This window comes from Barbus barbus (genome assembly GCF_936440315.1).
Source record: "Barbus barbus genome assembly, chromosome: 49".
Lineage (NCBI taxonomy): Eukaryota > Metazoa > Chordata > Actinopteri > Cypriniformes > Cyprinidae > Barbus > Barbus barbus.
The window spans coordinates 16,798,146-16,817,245 of NC_136727.1; the positions used below are offsets into that span (position 1 = coordinate 16,798,146).

The 19,100-nt window shown below is 37.4% G+C and overlaps 1 protein-coding gene across 1 annotated transcript in view; it reads left to right on the top strand.

Annotated features, from left to right (window-relative positions):
• Positions 1-317: 317 nt before the first annotated feature.
• Positions 318-19,100, top strand: part of LOC306867622 (dedicator of cytokinesis protein 3-like) — a gene marked incomplete at both ends in the record, with an annotated part of 204,398 nt that continues 185,615 nt past the window's right edge. The window contains one exon of the mRNA XM_079413390.1: positions 318-354. Within this exon, the coding sequence (XP_079269516.1) occupies positions 318-354 (37 nt within the window). The remainder of the gene's footprint in view (positions 355-19,100) is intronic.

Here is a 19,100-nt window from a genome sequence, read left to right on the forward strand (position 1 = left end):
GAGCGCCACGCGCGCGCGTGACTCGAGAAACGCTCAAGGTTAGCTCGTCCTCGCGTTGTTTTGTCGGATTCCAGCGGTAAATCACGACTGACCGACTCAATGAAATAAATAAATGATCGTCTCCATCCTCAGATGCGCATCCATAACGGGAGATCCAGACGCACGGATGGGAAACCTGAGCTGACGCGTCAAGCATGTTTTATCAAGCTTACGGCTGTGAGATAAACACGTCTGACGGTCTGCTTCAACTTTAATGTGTCATCGTACATGACATTTAACCGAAACTCTTCTAATATCTTGGTTATTTTACCGGGATCATGTGGACACCGACCGAGGACGAGAAAATCGGAGTGGGTGAGTTGAAAATCTGTTTATTTGGCATTCTTGGTATAAATACGCTATACAAATTAAGCTAAACTAAACTAATTCCAGGCATGTTTTATGTGGCTTATAAATAATTTGAAGGCGGCAGAGAACATATAAAACTAGATGCATTAATACGCAGTTTTGAATTCATAACCCGTTTTATGCATTTAACACTTTTTTTCCCAGGGTATTACAATAAAACGTATTGAATTAATCTGCACGACTGTTGAATACTAACGTGATGTTACAGTAGTACACACTGCTGATGTTGACGATGCTATAGACTACTCAACCGACAGGGGGCGATGCGAGCGGTGCGTTTCCAACAGGTGCATAGTGGAAAACATCTAATATAGAGCTCAAAACACTCATCATCCACACCAAAATCATCTTCTGAGAGAACACAGTGCTTCTAAAACAAATGGACTGCGTCTTCATTGAACAACTGCAGTGGTCACCGTTTAGTGTCATGGCTGTGCATCCCCTACTGTGCCTGATAGATTCAGACAGGCTTCATGTACACACAGAAGCAAATTCAAACACAGAGGTTATTAAAATACCTTCAAAAGAAGGAAAAAAGCTTGTGTGGATTATAAAAGAAGGAAATGTTGCTGCAGTAAATTGGGAATTTGAATTATTGGTCTCATAAGGCCCTGATGAGTCACCATGTTCAGCATAAGGGCGGGTGTTTGATTGGTCGTGTACAATCTAGCTGTCACATCGGTCAGATAAATGCAGATTAGTCAAATGCATTGTTGTGTAACTAGACTCAGTCCTGGTGGACTTCCTGTGCTCGTGTGAGTCACGATACAAAATGGTAGCCTTCACTGCTGTTTTTGCAAGATGTTATTTGCTATGCGTTAGTGGTTTGAAGCCTTTTTAGGTGCCTCAAACTTGAATTACTCATATATGGGAGATTCTTTAATTAGTGCAACTTTTCTGTCTCCAAGAAGGATTTTAAAGAAAAAGATTTTTGGAGGAAGAATAGCCTCAATAAAGTTTTTAATTGACTGTCTTTAATGAGTTGTCCCTAAGTTTTAAACACTAATTTGGCAACAATAAAAAATTGTATAGCAATTAAAATAAGCATTTAAGAGAATAGTTGCATATTTCTTATATTTGGTTATTATGAAAATGTAATTTAAAAGATGATATTTCACATAAGAAATATATAAGAGGACATTTCTTTGCATGACCTTTTTTATAGTTTTACATTTATTTAAAAATATGTCATTACAAAACCAGTTAGTTGGTTTAAATAATTTATATTGGTTAAATATTTGATAATTGTAATGTCAAAAAAAAAAAAAAAAAAAAAAAAAATATATATATATATATATATATTTTTTTTTATATATATATATATAAAATTTATATATATATATATAAAATATAAATATATATATATATATATATATATATATATATATATATATATATATATATATATATATATATAAATTTTGCATTAAGCTAAGTTAATTGACCTCTAACTCGCATTTTATGACCAAGCCATGATCATAAATCTTTTTTTTTTTCAAAAAGTTAAACATTTCATTTAATTTCATTCATACTTTACAAACAAAATATCAAAAAATCCTTACAGCACAAGGCTATTGTTAACTAAAGCTAAAAAAAAGCAACAACAAAAAAAATCTATTAAAAATGTAAATTATAAATATGGGCTTCAGTTGAATAAAATGGACTAAAATTGCTAAATCTAAAACTGAAATAAAAATAAATGAAATGTAAATAAAAATATATTAAGAAAACAGAAACTTCTGAAATTTAAACTTAAAGTTAAAATCAAACTGACAATAGAAATAATACTAAATAACATTGTTATGATCACATATACCTAAAATCATATACCAAAATACACTTCAAATTTATCATGTTTAAAATTTTACTTTTCATGGTTTAAGATGTCCAAAGTGTCCTTGACTGAAACATCACACATGTATGAATGATGAAAAGAAGAAAATGAAAACGCAGTGCTATTTTTTTACTTCTTTGGTGCTGCATTTTGTTTGCAAGGAACAGCAAAGCCGTAAAAGTTTGAAAACGTTACATTTCTCCCCAGGGAGGCCATCGAACCTCAGATACGGCCCATTTGTCAGAACTGTCATCCGGCATCTGCTTTAGTTTTAACGATTATATTTTAGGAGCTACACAATTATGAACTTATAGGAGCAGACCAACTATTTGTCATCTAGGAAAGCAGATCTGTCAGAAGGAGGGGAGTTTTACATTCCGAGGCAGCAGAAGGTGGAAACTCATGGATGTTCTCCAAAAGGCCGACCCCCCCAAGATTCTGGCACGCCATTGAAAAACAGCTATTCACGCTGGGTCTGTGTGAATGGGTCTTTGTGATGCAATGGGCATGTTGAATGTGATGCTAACCCCACAGCCTGCTAATGCACCACACAGTTCACATCAATGAAGGCCATTTTTCTCCTCATCTAAATAAATAATAGTTCAATATTAATTCTGCTTATTTTTGAAGATAGTAAAGGAATAGTTCAGTAAAAAAAGAAAATTTGCAAAAATGGACTCACCCTCAGGCAATCCAAGATGTAGATGAGTTTGTTTCTTCATCAGATTTGGAGAAATGTAGCATTACATCACTTGCTCACCAATGGATGAGTGAATGGGTGCCGTCAGAATGAGAGTACAGTTGATAAAACATCACAAGTAATACACACCATTCAAATCCAACAATTAACATCTTGTGAAGTGAAAAGCTGCATGTTTGTAAGAAACAAAGCCATCATGAAGATATTTTTAACTCGTTGCTTCTGGCTAAAATACGAGTCCATAATATCCCTTTTCCAGTGAAAAAAGCCTTGTCTGAATCAGGAGAGAAATATGTACAGATCGAGCCTTAATGATGGCTTTGTTTCTTTAAACACACAGCTATCGCTTCACAAGACATTTATTGTCATGTGGATTAATTGTGGATTACTGTGATGTTTTTATCAGCTGTTTGGACTCTCATTCTGGCGGCACCCATTCACTCCAGAGGATCCACTGGTGAGCTGCTACATACATTTGATGGTAAATTTGGCATTTTGGGGACCAGAACAGGTCATATCAGTATCGAAACAGAACATTTTGAGGCTGGAGAGGAAATTATCATATTTGAGATGGTGATTACCACCACATACAGTATAACAAATTCCACCTCTTATTTTGATTATGAGAACAAGGCTACGGAAATATGGCTTCATTTTAGGATCTATACTATTCAACACTGCATCCTCTACATAAGTCATAGATGGCATTGTTGATATAATGGAGATAATAAGATGGAAATCTTCTGTAAGAGGGCCAGACTGCCCAGTTTTATGGTTAAAGAGCCACATTTCCTCGTAATGCCTAGAGGTGATGTATAATTTACTAATGTGCACAATTACATCCAATTTTGATCTGGCATTGCGTAATGTTTTATCTTTGGGGCATTTGCAAATGGCAGCACTCATGCTGCATCGGTTGTGGGACGTTTTTATGTTGATTTATCTAAATTGCAACCATATAGCGCTTTGTTGTTTCATGCTTTGAACAAAAAAACCGAATGTGTAAAGAAACAAAATGGCAATGCTAGCATTTATTTTGAATTGATGTCAACAAAGAAATTAAAAATAGGTTGAATGTATGCTAAACGGGTTTCATCATGTGATGCCGAACTTTACGTTTTTATTTGCAGTTACATTGCACTGACTCTGCTGGTTGTCGTCTTGAACTCATACTGACACCTAGTGGTGTGGATGAAGCATCACGTTACATTTTTAAATTACTGATGCCATTGCATAAATGCGCCATTTGCAATGAGACATAAATTAGTTATTCTGTGAGCAAAAGTGACCAATTTTATGGCTTTACCAAGATGCAAGTAATTTCAGATGGTCATGTGATTTCAAAATGGCTGTCTCCATGAGGTGACCCACTCAAAACTGATTTTTTTTTGTCTTCATTTCATGGTGTACATCATTTTAAATGTTACTTTTTTCAACACACTACTTAGTTTGTGTATAACTTCTTTAATGAGGGAAAAAAGAGTTATCCATTAAAAGTTAATGTTTATCATATATCAACCAGATTTTTTAATCAGCTTCAGTTTAAAACACTAGCACTTAGCATGTGCTGATAGACGCGATAGTGCTAATAGCACTCTTCCAGTCCCTACTGAGATTTGTTTGTCATCTGTAACTCTGCTTAAAGGAAGGAGTTAACAGGCAAATGGGGAAACTATTATGTCCCCTAATTTAATATGTATTGGATGAACGGCTATAGAAGTCCAGCTTCATGCTGGGCCCGGGGACACTTTGGATTTTCACCATTGAATATTCCTCTTAGCTTAAGAGGCTGCGCTCAATTAGAATATTATAGAAGGATGTGATTGTGGGCTGTCAAAGAGATGGGGTGAGAAGGAGGGTGTCCATTGTTGTTCAGGAGATCATTAAGTGCAGTAATGAGCCATCACACTCGCCTATGACAAAAAAAGTGCTTGGGATTTCAGAAATGTTGATGGAGGTCTTCTGGAGGCATTGTGAGAACTTTTATTCAAAAAGTAGGTGGTGGAAAGTTTGTTTGTTTGTGAGACTGTCACATTTCAGACTGCAGTTAGTTATTAGCGATGTTTGCTAAGGCTGATGCCTCATCATGTGGCATGTTGTGGTGTGCTTAAGTGTTTCTAAGTGTTCAGACTTTTCACCTGGCGAATGGAAAAAAATGGATGATAAAATATTGTCTTGAATATTGATACTTGGGGGTTAACAGGTGTTAGAGGGCTAGCTAATGTATAGCTATATGCTAAAAGACATTAACTTATAAACTAGCCAAACAATGCTCCAAATGACTTCATGAGAGATCATTAGTATAATTTTCGTATCAGTTTTGGGTTTTGTTTAAGCTAATCGTGTGACTAATACTTACATAAACTGAAAGAATAAAGTCTCAGTGCCATTATTGAAGGATATAAAGTATTTTTGGTATTCCTACTGTTATCTCGACAAACATTTATTCAGAAAGTTTATTTGGGAGACTGTCACATTTCAGACTGCAGTCAGTTATTAGCGATGTTTGCTAAGGCTGATGCCTCAAATCATGCAGCTTGTTAAGGTGTGTTACTATTTGAAGTGTCCAGACTTCATTTTTTCATCTGGCGGACGATAAAATTATAAAATCACACAGACTTCCAAGTAACCGAGACCAGAATATTAGCAGGTGTAAGGTGGCTAGCAAACGCATAGCAACATGCTAAAACACACTAAATCGTAAACTAGAAATACAAAATTAGCTCCAAATAAACTTTTGTGCGAGATTTTTAGTGTAATTTGTAACAAATTGCTAATAATTAATTTAGCAAAACAGTTTTAGTGCCGCTATTGTAGGATATCAACTACTTTTGCCGTTTCTGTGTTTACATCTTAAAAGTTGAAGGTGGAAATTTTGTTTGGAAGACTGTCACATTTCAGACTGTAGTTGTTAGCGATGTTTGCTAATGCTAATACCTCAAATGATGTGGCTTGATGAGGTGTGCTTTACTTTTCTAAGTGTCGAGATTTATCATTTTCATCTAGCAGATTATAAAATGGTTGATAAAATCACATAGATTTACATTAAAGATATCTGAATGTATTTGAAGTTTAGCAGGCGTTAAGTGGCTAGCATAGCAACATGCTAAAACACGCTAACTTATATAATAGCAAAACCAAATCTCCAAATTCCAAACCGACTCCTGGGAGAGTTCATTAGTATAATTTGCTAGTCTAGTTTCTAGTCAAAAAGTATAAGGTGGAATATTGTTTTGTTTGAAAGCATGTCACATTTCACACTGCAGTTAGTTATTAGCGATGTTTGCTAGCTGAAACCTCAAATCTGACTCCTATGAGAGTTTATTAGTATAATTGGCATACTAAATTTGAGTTTTGTTCAGGATAATACACAAATTACTGATTTAATTTGGAAGAGCACATATGTCAGTGTATTATATAAACTATTTTTGCTGTTCGTATTGTTATTTTGGCATATAACATGCATCTCTTGTGAAACGTCTGGAACCTTTTCACCCCTCATGTATCTCCAAAATGTGTGATTGTGCTGAATATCAGCAAGAGCGGAACACAGGGAGAAAGAAGCAAACAGAGAAGGGAATAACAAGGCATGAAACACAGCAGATGTCAGCAGTCGATACCTCCACCAAACTGTTTACAGCCATCCTTAACCAGAGGGGGCTTGTTCACATGTTCAGTCACAAATGCCACTATTGCAATGCAAGCAGACGTGAACATTTGGGAAGGGAAGCTTGCTGGGGGAGTAGAATTGGCACGCAAGACCTGTCATCTTGAGCCCCATACAAACTCGCACACGCTTTATATTGTGAGCTTCCTCTACGAACACCCCTGTGAATGTTTGCTAGAGGCAATGCATGTCAATTATATAAAAAACTGTCTGCTCCTGATCATTACTCTTATTTTGTCTTCAATCGGGCATTTAAAAGCTTAATTCTTAATGAAGTCTTATGGTCAGCCTGTGGCCTTAGTGCAGCTTGCCTGGGTCTAATGGCTTTCTGTGGATATGATTAATGCTTTTGCTTTTTGTTAGTGTATTCTCATTATTTTGTGCTTTTATTTTTCATTATATAGTTAGAATAGCTGTTATACATAATTACATATTCTATATAGGCTATATATACACACTACTGTTCAAAAGTTTGGGGTAAATAAGATTTTTTGTGTGTTTTCAACATTGATAATAATAATAAATGTTTCCTAAGCAGCAAATCAGCATTTTAGAATGATTTCTGAAGGATCGGGTGACACTGAAAACTGGAGTAATGATGCTGAAATTTCAGCTTTTTTATCACAGAAATAAATTATACTTTTAAATATCTAAAAATAGACCACTGTTATTTTAAATTGTAGTAATATTTTACAATATTATTGTTTTTACTGTACTTTTGATTGAATAAAGATTCTTAAAAAAAAAAACCCTAAACATTTGAACGGTCATGTGTATGAATAAATATATCATATGCATATGTCTCAGTCATTTTTTCATCAGTAATGAAAATAATTTTTGAATTTAATATGCGGAAGACAGGAAAAGTCGGGCATGGCTTAATTTGATTAATTAGGATTTTATTGGATCTTAAAATGTGGATGATATATACTGTACCAGAATGAAGGCAGCTGGTTGAAGGGGAGGGGCTAAAAATAAGCGGCACTGGTGATGTCACTGAAAAAGAAAAGTCAGTTTCAGAAACATAAAACGGGACAAATTGGGATTCATATTGTCTTTAAGCTGCATTTTATTAAATATATAAGTCACTCAGAGTATTGTTTGTAATGTAGAGTATAGGAACTAGGATTTGGATTTATAGTTAAACCTCACTGTAACATTACAGATAACATCTCAGCTACATCCTCCTGCAGAGGATAGAACATGTTTTAATTGCATTTGTATCATTAGTCCCAAGTGCTCTGAATTAATTAAAAGATCTGATAAAGAAGCAGCAGAGCAAGTGGTTTTACAGGAGGCGCTGTCCAAGGTGCTGAACACAGATCCATTGTTCAACACACTCGGATTGATACCTGAGACGCTCTGGCAGCAAATAGGTTTACCACGCTTTTCTAACACCCAAGATGCATTCAGCAAATCCTCAGTTAGATACTCCTTCAGACACATCCTCTCGTTCGAAATCCCAGGTCTTATGTCAATAGTGACATAATCGCCGTGAAAGTGGCACGACGGAATCCTCCTATTTACCTTTTCCTCCGGCCAAACCAGACGCTCCTGAATGAACCCGACTGAGCAGCCGGCAGGTCATTAGTAAAACATTCCAGCGCTCTCGCAATAAGAGCCCCGATTTTGCTAGCTGAACAAACTTGATTAGCTCTCTTTCAGTCACTCGCTAGGTCTCAAATCAAACATTTACCTTGCATCAATATTTCCCTGATTTGAAGTAAATTCCAGGTGCCTTTTCTTCAGACTTCCCTCTAGTCAAACATTCGCTCTCTTGCTGTTTATCAACCTCAACAATTGATTCTTGCCGTCGATGGGTAGCACTAATGCTAATCAGCCAGATCTGCTACAAACTGTCAGAATTCGCCAACGAATTGGTGTGATGCTTATTTGGTGTGAGTTTATTTAGTCACCCTTTGATCATCACTTGGGAAGCGAAGGCCTAAAATTGGCTGTAATCCTCCTCGGAATTTTCAAATACCTTATTTTAGCGGTATATGGAGTCCATTATGAATGTTTTCAAGGCTTTAAATCTATATTTTTGGTTTCAATTCCTTGAAACGTTCTTATTTGCAGAACCAAGTACAACTTTTGTGTTTGTGATTGAAAGTATCTCTTTCCCATAAGGATGTGCCTTATCCCTCTTGTAGACAAGGCCGGCACAAGGGCCCTGAGCATTGTGGGATTCTGTCTGAGAGTTCCGTTGTTGTTATGGCAACCACTGTGAAACAGAAGCCGACCTGCGGAACTCTGGCACAGGGATTCCAGCATTACCATAACAACCCTGTTGTCACAGTCAGAAATTAGCATGGTTTAGTAAGCAAGTCACTGCCGAGGAGGTGAATCACATGTCCGCCGACCTTGTGTTGTAAAGAAAATATAGATTTGCTTGAGGGATTGGGATATTTCACTACTATTTGTAACATATTACACTTGCATGTGAACATGGATTTAAATGTGACTTGGATATTTATAATTTTTGGAGATGCCAATTTAATCTGAAGTATTTCTGAGTGAAACTAGCTATACAAAAATGTAGACGTGGCTTAATTTTAATCACCAATTGATTGTACTGAAATAAAAATGGGCAAATACATATCGGAGTGGAGGCAGGTACTCCGTTATCTCACAGGTAGGAAAGTGCTATAAAAAGCCAAAAACCAAAACCTGTTCTCCCAAGCATATCAGTCTCACTAGAACATCCTGAAAGTGCTTGTGCACATATTTATTTTTTCTCTACTAAAAATTGTCAGGCTGCCCTTTTCCCTAAGCTCGAAATAGAAAGCTGAAGTCAGCTTTTAAAATGAAACACTTTTGTCTTCTGAAAGGCCTCACTGCCTATTGATTAGCCCTCAATGACTTTGTTAATGGTGACAGTGTATGGCATGCTCACTAGGGCTGACATGTGTATGTGTGTGTCTGCCTGGCCTCTCTCTCTTTATGTGTGTGTGTGTGTGTGTTTGTGAGGACACATGGCTGGAGGCTGCAGTCAAACAGCTCTTAGTGGTGACATAAAACTGCATTTCCATTCCCTCTTTGGGGCCAAATTGATTTTAGCGGTTTACTTTACAATAATCATTACAAGCACAAATAATGCCAAATGCAATTTAAAATTTCATTACATGGGTGTCAGAATATATTCATTTGTTAAGGGAAGGATGTGTTAAATAATAGTTAAGTTAATATTCAAATGGATGGATGGATGGATAGATATATTATATTATAGATATATTATATTGTGTATGGATGGATGGAAATATGAAGAGTTCAGATGCAAAAGCCTCCAAGTGCTGCCTGAAATTTTCATCTAAAATGTGCATTTTTCTCACGCTCCTATGTTTAGGTTCAGTCATTTAACTTTAATGGCAATGTATAGGTCCTTTTCTATGCAATTCAAGTGAAATAACTGAACATAAATATAGGAGCGTGAGAAAAATGCACATTTTATTTGAAAATTTCAGATGGCATTTAGAAGCTTTTTCATCTGAACTCTTCATATAGAATGACAAAATGCTAGATAAATAATCAGACGGACCAACCAGATTAGAGCTTGCCAGTTTGACAAAGCCCATCTTTGTAAACAATATGCTCAGTGATCAGTGAACAGACTGTGGGCGGCTGAGTTTAGATCTTGAGTAGCAGTTTTAGCAACATGAAATAAATAGAAACATACAGAAAAGCCAACGTCAGCCACTAAGCCTTCAAATTATCTTAAATTATGAACGAGCAGAGTACATGCTTCATCTTTATTTAGCCTGTGCTCTTGTTTTTACCTCCTGAAATCCTCCTCCTGTGGACTCTTATCACATATGTGACATCTTTTCTTTGTCTAGTTGATGTTTCCTGCACCCCGCCCCCCCCTCATTCTCACATTTCCTACATTTTAAAAATCTCTCTTTTTCTCACCCGCTCTGTCCCTTTTCCCCTTCTCACATTTCCACTGATGGGCAATTACTTTGACCCAATTCCCAGCTGTCCTCATGCTAATGGAGCTGCACTATGACTGTTTTTAAGTCTCTTTTACCTTGCATGTGCTAATGTGCCGCTAGGGTTCGGCAATGGTGTAGTGCACGCATCATTTTCCTACTGCGGTAATGCTTGGTGAGTGTTCACGTGCGCCCACGTTGACTTCCCGTGCACCATCTACATGGATTCCGGCAGCTAGCAGATATGTTTTTATAATTCTGCTTCTAGCACATTGCATCAAATGCACCACGGTTCATATGGAGTTCAGGCTTTTTTTTTAGCATGTTTGACTGAATTCAACACACATTTTGTGGTCAACAGAATCAGAGGCCACCAGCCCCTTTGGGATAGAATGTGCTAACACAATGTTTTATCAGACATTTGCATTATCCAATCCAGTTGTTTAAGCACATGGTGTAGAATAACTAGTTATAGCTATCTGGTCCTAATGACACTATTATAGCCAATCAGAACACATTTTGTGGCGACAGTGTATTACTTTTGTGTGTGGTATTTTAGGCCCCGTCCACACGAAGATGCGTTTCGCTGTATACGCATACATTTTTTACCGTATAGGCGTTTCATCCACACGAATCCGGCGTTTTCGAAGAGTGAAACCGATCATTTTTGAAACGGGTCCCAGGGTGGATAAATTTGAAAACGCCGTTTTCACATTTTCGTGTGGACGGCGAATCCATATATTTTCTGAAACGATGACGTCATCAGCCCAAGTCTCGCCCCTAATCAGACACCGCTACGTCACATAATAGCGACAACAACAACAACAATGTCAGACTACGTGCCTGTGTTCGTGCTGCAGAACCCAGAACCTGAGCTCATTAACTTTATTAAAGCAAAATCTTCTGCTTTGTGTTTGTATTCAGCGCGCAAGGTTTGCGCACATGGTCCAAGTCTTCTTCTCTGTTTTTTTTTTTGTTAGCTTACATAGCTTGTTGTTAAATCCCAGATACCCATGAATGTTCTCAGAACTATTACCAGAATTTTAGCCGAAGTTACGAACAAACGTTCTTCCAAGTAATGTTAATAGAATGTTCGATTAAAGTTATCTGGTCTTTAATAATGTTCTAAAAACGTTAAATCACAAAAATGTTAATACATCATTCATGGAACACTTTTTTGAAACATTTTAGTTGGATGTTCGGCTAACATTTTTTTAAATGATACTACAGAATGTTCAGAAAACATTTAAAAGTAATGTTACTATAATGTTTGCAAAATGATAACATAACATAGAATGCTCCTTTATGTTCGTATGCAACCAAAAACATTTACAAAACTGGATGTTTTGAACGTTCAGAGAACATTCAGAAAACTGTTTTCATAACTGTTATGCATATGAAATGTTAGCATATTTTTGTTAGCTTTTGTTTTGTCTAGTGTAAGGAATGTCTTGGGTAGATTTTCAACATTTCTCTCGATTACTTTCTAAGCAGCCCAGTCATACCTCTGAGGTATCATATATAGCTCCAATTATTAATTAATCACGATAAGCTGCGTGCCGTAGCATTATGCTAAGTTAGATCTCTATCCAGAAGCTAACATAGTGATTCCATCAGCAAAGGGGACACTCATGAGCTACATTTTAAAGCTTATTACAGTAGTCTGCCCATGGCGTTGATTGGGAACCCACAGTTTAACATCATATTTTGCATATCTGCACATCTCTTGCATATCTCTGTTGTAAATATGCTGCTATCTTATAATTCTCATTCTAACATGATCTTTGTTTTTTAGTAGATAAACACAGTCTGTCGGTCTATACTTGAGTAATCATTTCAAATGAAGTCAAAATAAAATATAAACAACAACATTTCCAGAAGTCATTTGCACATTGAGTTTGTATTTTTTGACTTAACTCTCATAAATTTTCATTATACAGAATTTTGAGGAAGAAGTCGTTCTTGCTGACTTATTTGAGTACCCGAATTATTTTTTTAATTTATAACATGTTTCCAATATATGTTGTTCTTGTGATTTGGTCAGTGCATAAATGTGAGAATCAATCTTAGCACATGCTAATCGCTAACTGCTAACCAGGCCCACACAGAATCTGCATGCACCAACAGAAAATGCTCCACAGATTTTAAACACCCATTAGTTTTATACATTCTCTGCCTTTTGCCTTTTTTGCTTATAAATATTTGGCTAATTTTTCAGGCTTACAGCTGACAGTAAGCAGCTTTGTGTTAACACATTTTACCATATTTAACCTAGGACTCATGCAGAATTTCACAGATTTTCTCCTCCAAATCAGCATGGAAAAGTAGGTCTGCAGTTTCAGCCTACTTTAAGTCTATAATATATTAAACACCTATTAATTGAAACAAATCAAAGTAGCTCTTCATGGTTCTGTTTGTAATGGCGACTCATTTTTAGCATCAGAACTGATATTAAGTTCTCCCTCCGCCTCCAAAATCTGACTTTGTTTTTGGTTATACGAAACATTCCTCATTGGTTAGGCTTCATTGTTGTCCTCCAAATGTTAGTATGTTAATGACCCAGATAATGACTTTACAGAATGTAAAATCAACCTATTTATGCAATTCACGGACACGCTGCTCTTGCAAAGCATTTCTAGTCAATGCATCCAGTAAACAGCACAGAATAATTCACCTCACTCATGCACTATCTTGGGAAAAAGACCTGTCATAGTCAATCAGCTGAAGGAATGAGTGTGTGTGTGCTTTAAAATGTGTGTGTTTATGTTAAATATATTGTTACACTAGCGGGAGGACAGAATTATTAGTACATGGGATACGTCTGGGCACATTTGTCTCCTTCCCGGCAAGGGGGCAAACTTCAAATTTCCCGAGCAGTAGGAGCCCTGGTAAATGTTTAGGTGGTAATATTGATTGTGATATGATGTGTAATGTGGATAAACAATTTAATGTTTTACAACTAAGTGTAGGTCACATTCTCTGTAAAGTCTGTGGAGTTTGTCTACAAACTTGCATTAGATTTAACATAAGATTTTTTGTCACGTCTCTATACATTTGATCTGGCCCATCAAACAGAAAGGGTGAAAACTTGTGTACACACCACATAAAAGGCTTAAACTCTCCACAGTGAACTCCTAACCTAAATTAAATGCAAACACTTGACCTAATGTGATGGGAGATATTGCTGCAATGCGTATGTGAAGGCTTTTATATCTGACTGAATAATTTACAGAGGTCAGGCTCACGTGGCCTAGCGGTTAGTTTAACAGTCTGCTCCCTTTTGAAAAATAATAGTACTTTTTCAAGGATCTTGCACTCGCTTGCAATTCATAGTTGGCTGTTTTCCACATTCAAGGAAACTTGTGAAAATGAATGGTAGTTTAAAGTTGTAATTTTAAAAGCAATTATCGGTAAAGTACTGATAATGCTAATATCTCCATGAGAGCTCTCACTTCCTGTTGTGCAGCACCAAATATTGTTGGTTTTCCAGCAGCTCATCAAATTAAATCAAGAAGTTTGTCACGACAAACCACTCCATCCACTCGCTCTTAAAAGGATCACCGCTAAAATTTTAGAGCTCCTGTCTTTTCATCAGGTGATCTAAACTGTGTTAAACGAGAAGCCAAGAGACTAGCGTGGGTTCACAGAACCTGTGCTAATGATGCTAATGCTCTAAAGTAGCAAACATCAAACAGCATTAAAGCAAATCTCGCCAACATTCTTCCCTGTTTGATGATAAAGCTCATGCTGTTGACATCAAAGCCAGTCGTTATGGGACATGTTGTGTCTTATTCACAACTGTTTCATCCATGTTGTTTATGATGGAGGAGGAAGCCCCACAAGTGTAGCGTATAGCTACTTGGAGCCCAAATAAAACCAAAATACTGTAAAAATATCCTTATTTTTGTCATATTTTACTGCAATTTGGACCAGTGAGATTTTTTGTGGCTACCCAGATATAAAAGACATCAATTTCTCTTCTCTAGCATTGATGGTCTGTCGCAGGTGGTTAAGACAAAAACTTAAGGAAGAGATTCTATGAATCCATGTGGTCATGTGTTAGAATTTACATGCTGATAAAATGTATATGTTGAGTGTGCTGTTAGTCAATTCAGATAAAGGTACCTGCCAAATGAGCAAGTGTAAATGTAGGAGATAGGATTTATCACATGTAGCTTTATCATGCCGTGCCTTGTTAGGAAATGTTGTAAGGCAGAGACAGGGAGAAATGGAGACAATGGAGATTAAAAAAATAAGACAGTTTAATCCTGTTGTCTCTGCTTGGCAGCTGTGACATGTTGTTTGATGTGTACCCTCTCTCTCTTTTCATCTCCCTCTTTTTATTTCTGGGGAGGGTCTGCTGGTGGTATCTGAGTTTGATATGACAGCAATAGACAGGAGTAGCCTGGGGACTAGACCCTCAAGCCTTGGGAATATGAAGCTGTCCCATTTTTGATTCCCTTAATTACCTTTATTCTGAAACAAGCTGTGATATTTTGTCCAATGTTAAAATACCTTCAAATGTCCCAGATTAATACTTAACTGACCTTTTGCTAAACTATTTTTTTATTATGTTTTACTTTTAACACCTTTTACTGACCAATCCGGCTGCTACATCTTTTTTGCACAGTCTTTTATTCTTGTACTCTTTCAAGGCAAATTCATATTACGCCGATGAGACACTTACTAATGGCAACAATCACCAAATTACAGTATGTCAGTTTGCAGGAATTTTACAAAATGTTCAGCCAGCTAAACCAACCGTAGACCAATGGCAACAGACGGCGACAGGAGTAAAACACTGATCCGACAAAACCCAACAAATGTGTCTATTGGCATTTTTTGGTGCAGTGTGAGTTAGCCTTTACTCATTTGAGTTGGCAGCCGTAACCAAGTGGGTGTAGTTTAGCAAGCAGCATCAAAATCAGAGTCAGATGATAGTCCTGCAAAGTAGAGTTGTAATACTCAAGACTGGACTTGAGTACAAAGACAATATTTTTATGGTATTGGTCTTTTCATGGACTCGGGAGCTGTTGAACGTGTCTTGAACCAGTCTTGAGACCAATTCAGGGAGCTACAACCCTTTGGATATGTTTTGTGGTCCTGCATTTGAGCTGCTTTGTTCTATAGTGTAAGTGCACAACACAGAGGTTTCATGTGAAATCAAGCTTCATTCACCCCAAAGGAATATTTACACTGCCTGAATCATTCAGACCCCTTCAAGTCTCTGATTTGACTCTGACTCAACCCTCTTCTGGTCTCGTTCTTGACTCTGACTCAACCTACTCAAACTTGGCCTGGACTCGATTGAGCTGCAAGGCCCCTGGGCATGCCTTCAAAAGACCCAACCCCTGCTTGACCCTACTTTTTAATTCTTGGTGTGTTTTGATTTTATTATGATAGGACAGTATAGAGTAGACAGGAAACAAAGTGGGAGAGAGAGGTGGGCGGGATTGGAAAAGGTCCTCGAGACGGGATTCAAACTACTTAAAGTAAGGACAATGGCCATTTGGTTAAGAATTGGGAATTTTCTTTTGTAGGCTAAAATTAGAAGTAGCTGTGGACCCAAGTGATCAGCTTGTGCTGAGTACACTGGGGTTGTTTCTTTGGTTGTTTTGGAGACCACTGTTAATCTGAGGACTTGTGGCACTGGCTAAGTTAAATTATTTTAATAAAAAATTCAAAGCAGTCTTTTCCATGAACAATTCCAAGCAGAAAATGGCACACCTAGAATCCGCTACATGAGCATATACTTACATATGCATGCACAAACAGACTCATCCCAAGATGACAGATGGCCCTGAGAGGGTTACAGGAGACACATGGGTGGTTTGAGGAAAGCGGTACGTTGACACACAATTCATGTGTAAGATAGAGAGGTCAAGAAGAGCTTTTGCACCCTGCTGTGTCAGCATGATTCCATTCATACCCAAGTTCCTGTTGCCTGTAGTAATTGCAAGCAGCTGCTAGATGCACCACAGGATCTTTCATGTGTGAAGTCTTATTTGCTAATGCTCTTTTGTACACTAATGCCATTTGGAGAACCTGACAACCTTTACTTGCTCCTTTAAAGGTAACTTTCTGTGTGTGTGTTTGTATGTGTTTCAGACTTTAGCTGGGCTGCTAATCTGTGAATGTGCGAGCACCATCTGGCCATGGGGATTTATCTCCCTTCATCCAATGGCTGCTGTCTGCTCTCTCCACCCTCTTTCCTATGTGCTTTTGCTTTTATGTTTCCAGTATCTGTCTCTCCCTTTTCCGTCTCATCTCTACTGTCTTAGAGTCGCTCGCTTCTTCTCTCTAGCCTCTCAGTGTCTTTTTTGTTTGTGGCTTTCTCTTTTGTGTTCCTTTTGTCTTCCTTTTTGCAGGCTGCAGTTATTTTGGTCATCTGCAGTTGTCAAGTATCTCTAAACACAACAGGACAAAAGAAGAATTCAGGAATATTACTTAGTCTTGATTTCTCGCTTGATTTCTTGAATGTTCTTGGCATAACAAAAGGCCTGTGCTAATGTGATTTAAAGTGATTTCCCTGCTCTTCCATGAAAACATTGTTTTTACTCTGAATTGAAGACACCTTCACTGTTTTGGTCTTAAAATCCTCGGCTGCCATTTTGTCATGAAAGGCATTGGTTGGAACAGACACTTTGGTACCTAAGAAACCACCACCTTTTTCTGTAGGTTTTAGCAAAACATCTGTAATCTCCAGAAATGGTGTACTTGAGAAGAACTGCTTATTAGTAAGGTACAATCCTGTTTCTGAAGGGCCTCATTCTGGAAGTTTACGTTTAATATGATTAGCTGGTTTAGGTGTATGCTAGTGCTAAACACTGTAGGAAGGTAGCCCTCCAAAAAGAAAAACCGGACACTTTTGTTTCAGCTTCTTAATTCTTAAGATCTTGTATCTTTCAAAGCAGTGTTTTACAATATTGTCACTTCATCTAAAACCAGAAAAGGAATGAATGGCTTATCAACGTAAATGTTTTTTTCTATACCTATTAGCAAGCTTTTGTCGTTGCCACTTATCAATTTTTAAAGGATTAATTCATTCCTGAATTTAAATTTAAATTTACTCACCCCCATGTCATTCAAGATGTTCATGTCTTTCTTTCTTCAGTCAAAAAGAAATTAAAGTTGCACGACTTCACGCATTACGTAATCACGTTGGAAAAGTCACGATTGGTTAGTTCTTCGTCTGTGTACTTGTGTTCAAAAAGGTAGGGTAGGGCGAATAACTCCATCCCATTTTCTCCTCCAACTTCGAAGTCATCCGACATTGTTGTTTTACCTTTTTGGTAAAGTTCAGTACTTCTGCCTACATCATGCATGACCTTTCCTACGTGACTACGTAATGTGTGAAGTCGTGAATGCAGAGCTAGTGCAAGATGAGCATTTGTGGTTAAAAAGCATAAGAAGTTTTATTTTTTTTTTAGAAAATGGCCAATCATTTTGCTAGATAAGAGCCTTATTCCACAGCTGGGATCTTGTAGAGCTCTTTGAAGCTGCACTGAAACTGCAGTTTGACCCCCATTGAAATCCACTAAATGGAGAAAAATCCTGGAATTTTTTCCTCAAAAACCTTAATTTCTTTTTGACTGAAGAAAGAAAGACATGAACATCTTGGATGACATAGGGGTGAGTAAATTATCGGGACATTTTAATTCTGGAGTGCACTAAACTTTTAAATCCATTTTTCAATTTTCTTAAGTTTCTCAGGCAATCCCCAAGGATAGTGGCAACAACAGACCGTTGGGATGTCCAGAGTTGGCACCTTGGGCTTTGTAGTTGGCTTTTGTTTTTCTGGGAGACGGGGATGGCGGAGGGCACTTAGGCCTTGCCAAGTGCCTGCACACCTCAGGACAGGATGGTTTCCCAGCGTGGCTCTCAGCACACACCCGGACACACTTTAAGTAATCCATTTACTGGGCATGACAATATGAAACGCCTTTGGCTCAAAGAGCTGCTTCCCTGCTCTCGTTGACTTTTGCGACAGGAAGTGGACATCATGACTTAGGTTATTTGAAAGGATTTTCAGATTTTCCTGGTTGACATTATGACTCTGATAGTGTTTCATGATTTGCTCTGATTTATTTCTGGGTGGTGTGGTGAAGGGGTTAATGTTAAGAGCTGATAACCAGAAGGCTGCTGGTTCAATCCCCGCAGGAAGCAAGTGCCGAGTGATCCTGCCCTTAAGCAAGGCACTTAACCCTGGGATTAAATTCATGGAGCCATTCTATAGAAATTGTATCAATCAATTCCATCAGCTTTGTTGTACAATAACAGTGCATTTCTAGGGATTTTATCCCATTTTGTTCTTTACATCAAATTTCCTTTATTGATAATTAATATTTAATGCGCTCTCAATGCTATAATGAAATCTATATGCTTAATGCAATGATCTACTGATGATTGGAGTTACATTATCTATAGTGTTCAGGGAAGTCAACGATTATAGTGACTTTAAGCCTGTGTAATGGTGGCTTAGCCCACTGCTCCAGTTACTGTGTAGACTCACCATCTGGACCCTAATCCCATAGAAATGCCATCTTTTGGTGCCTTTGCATG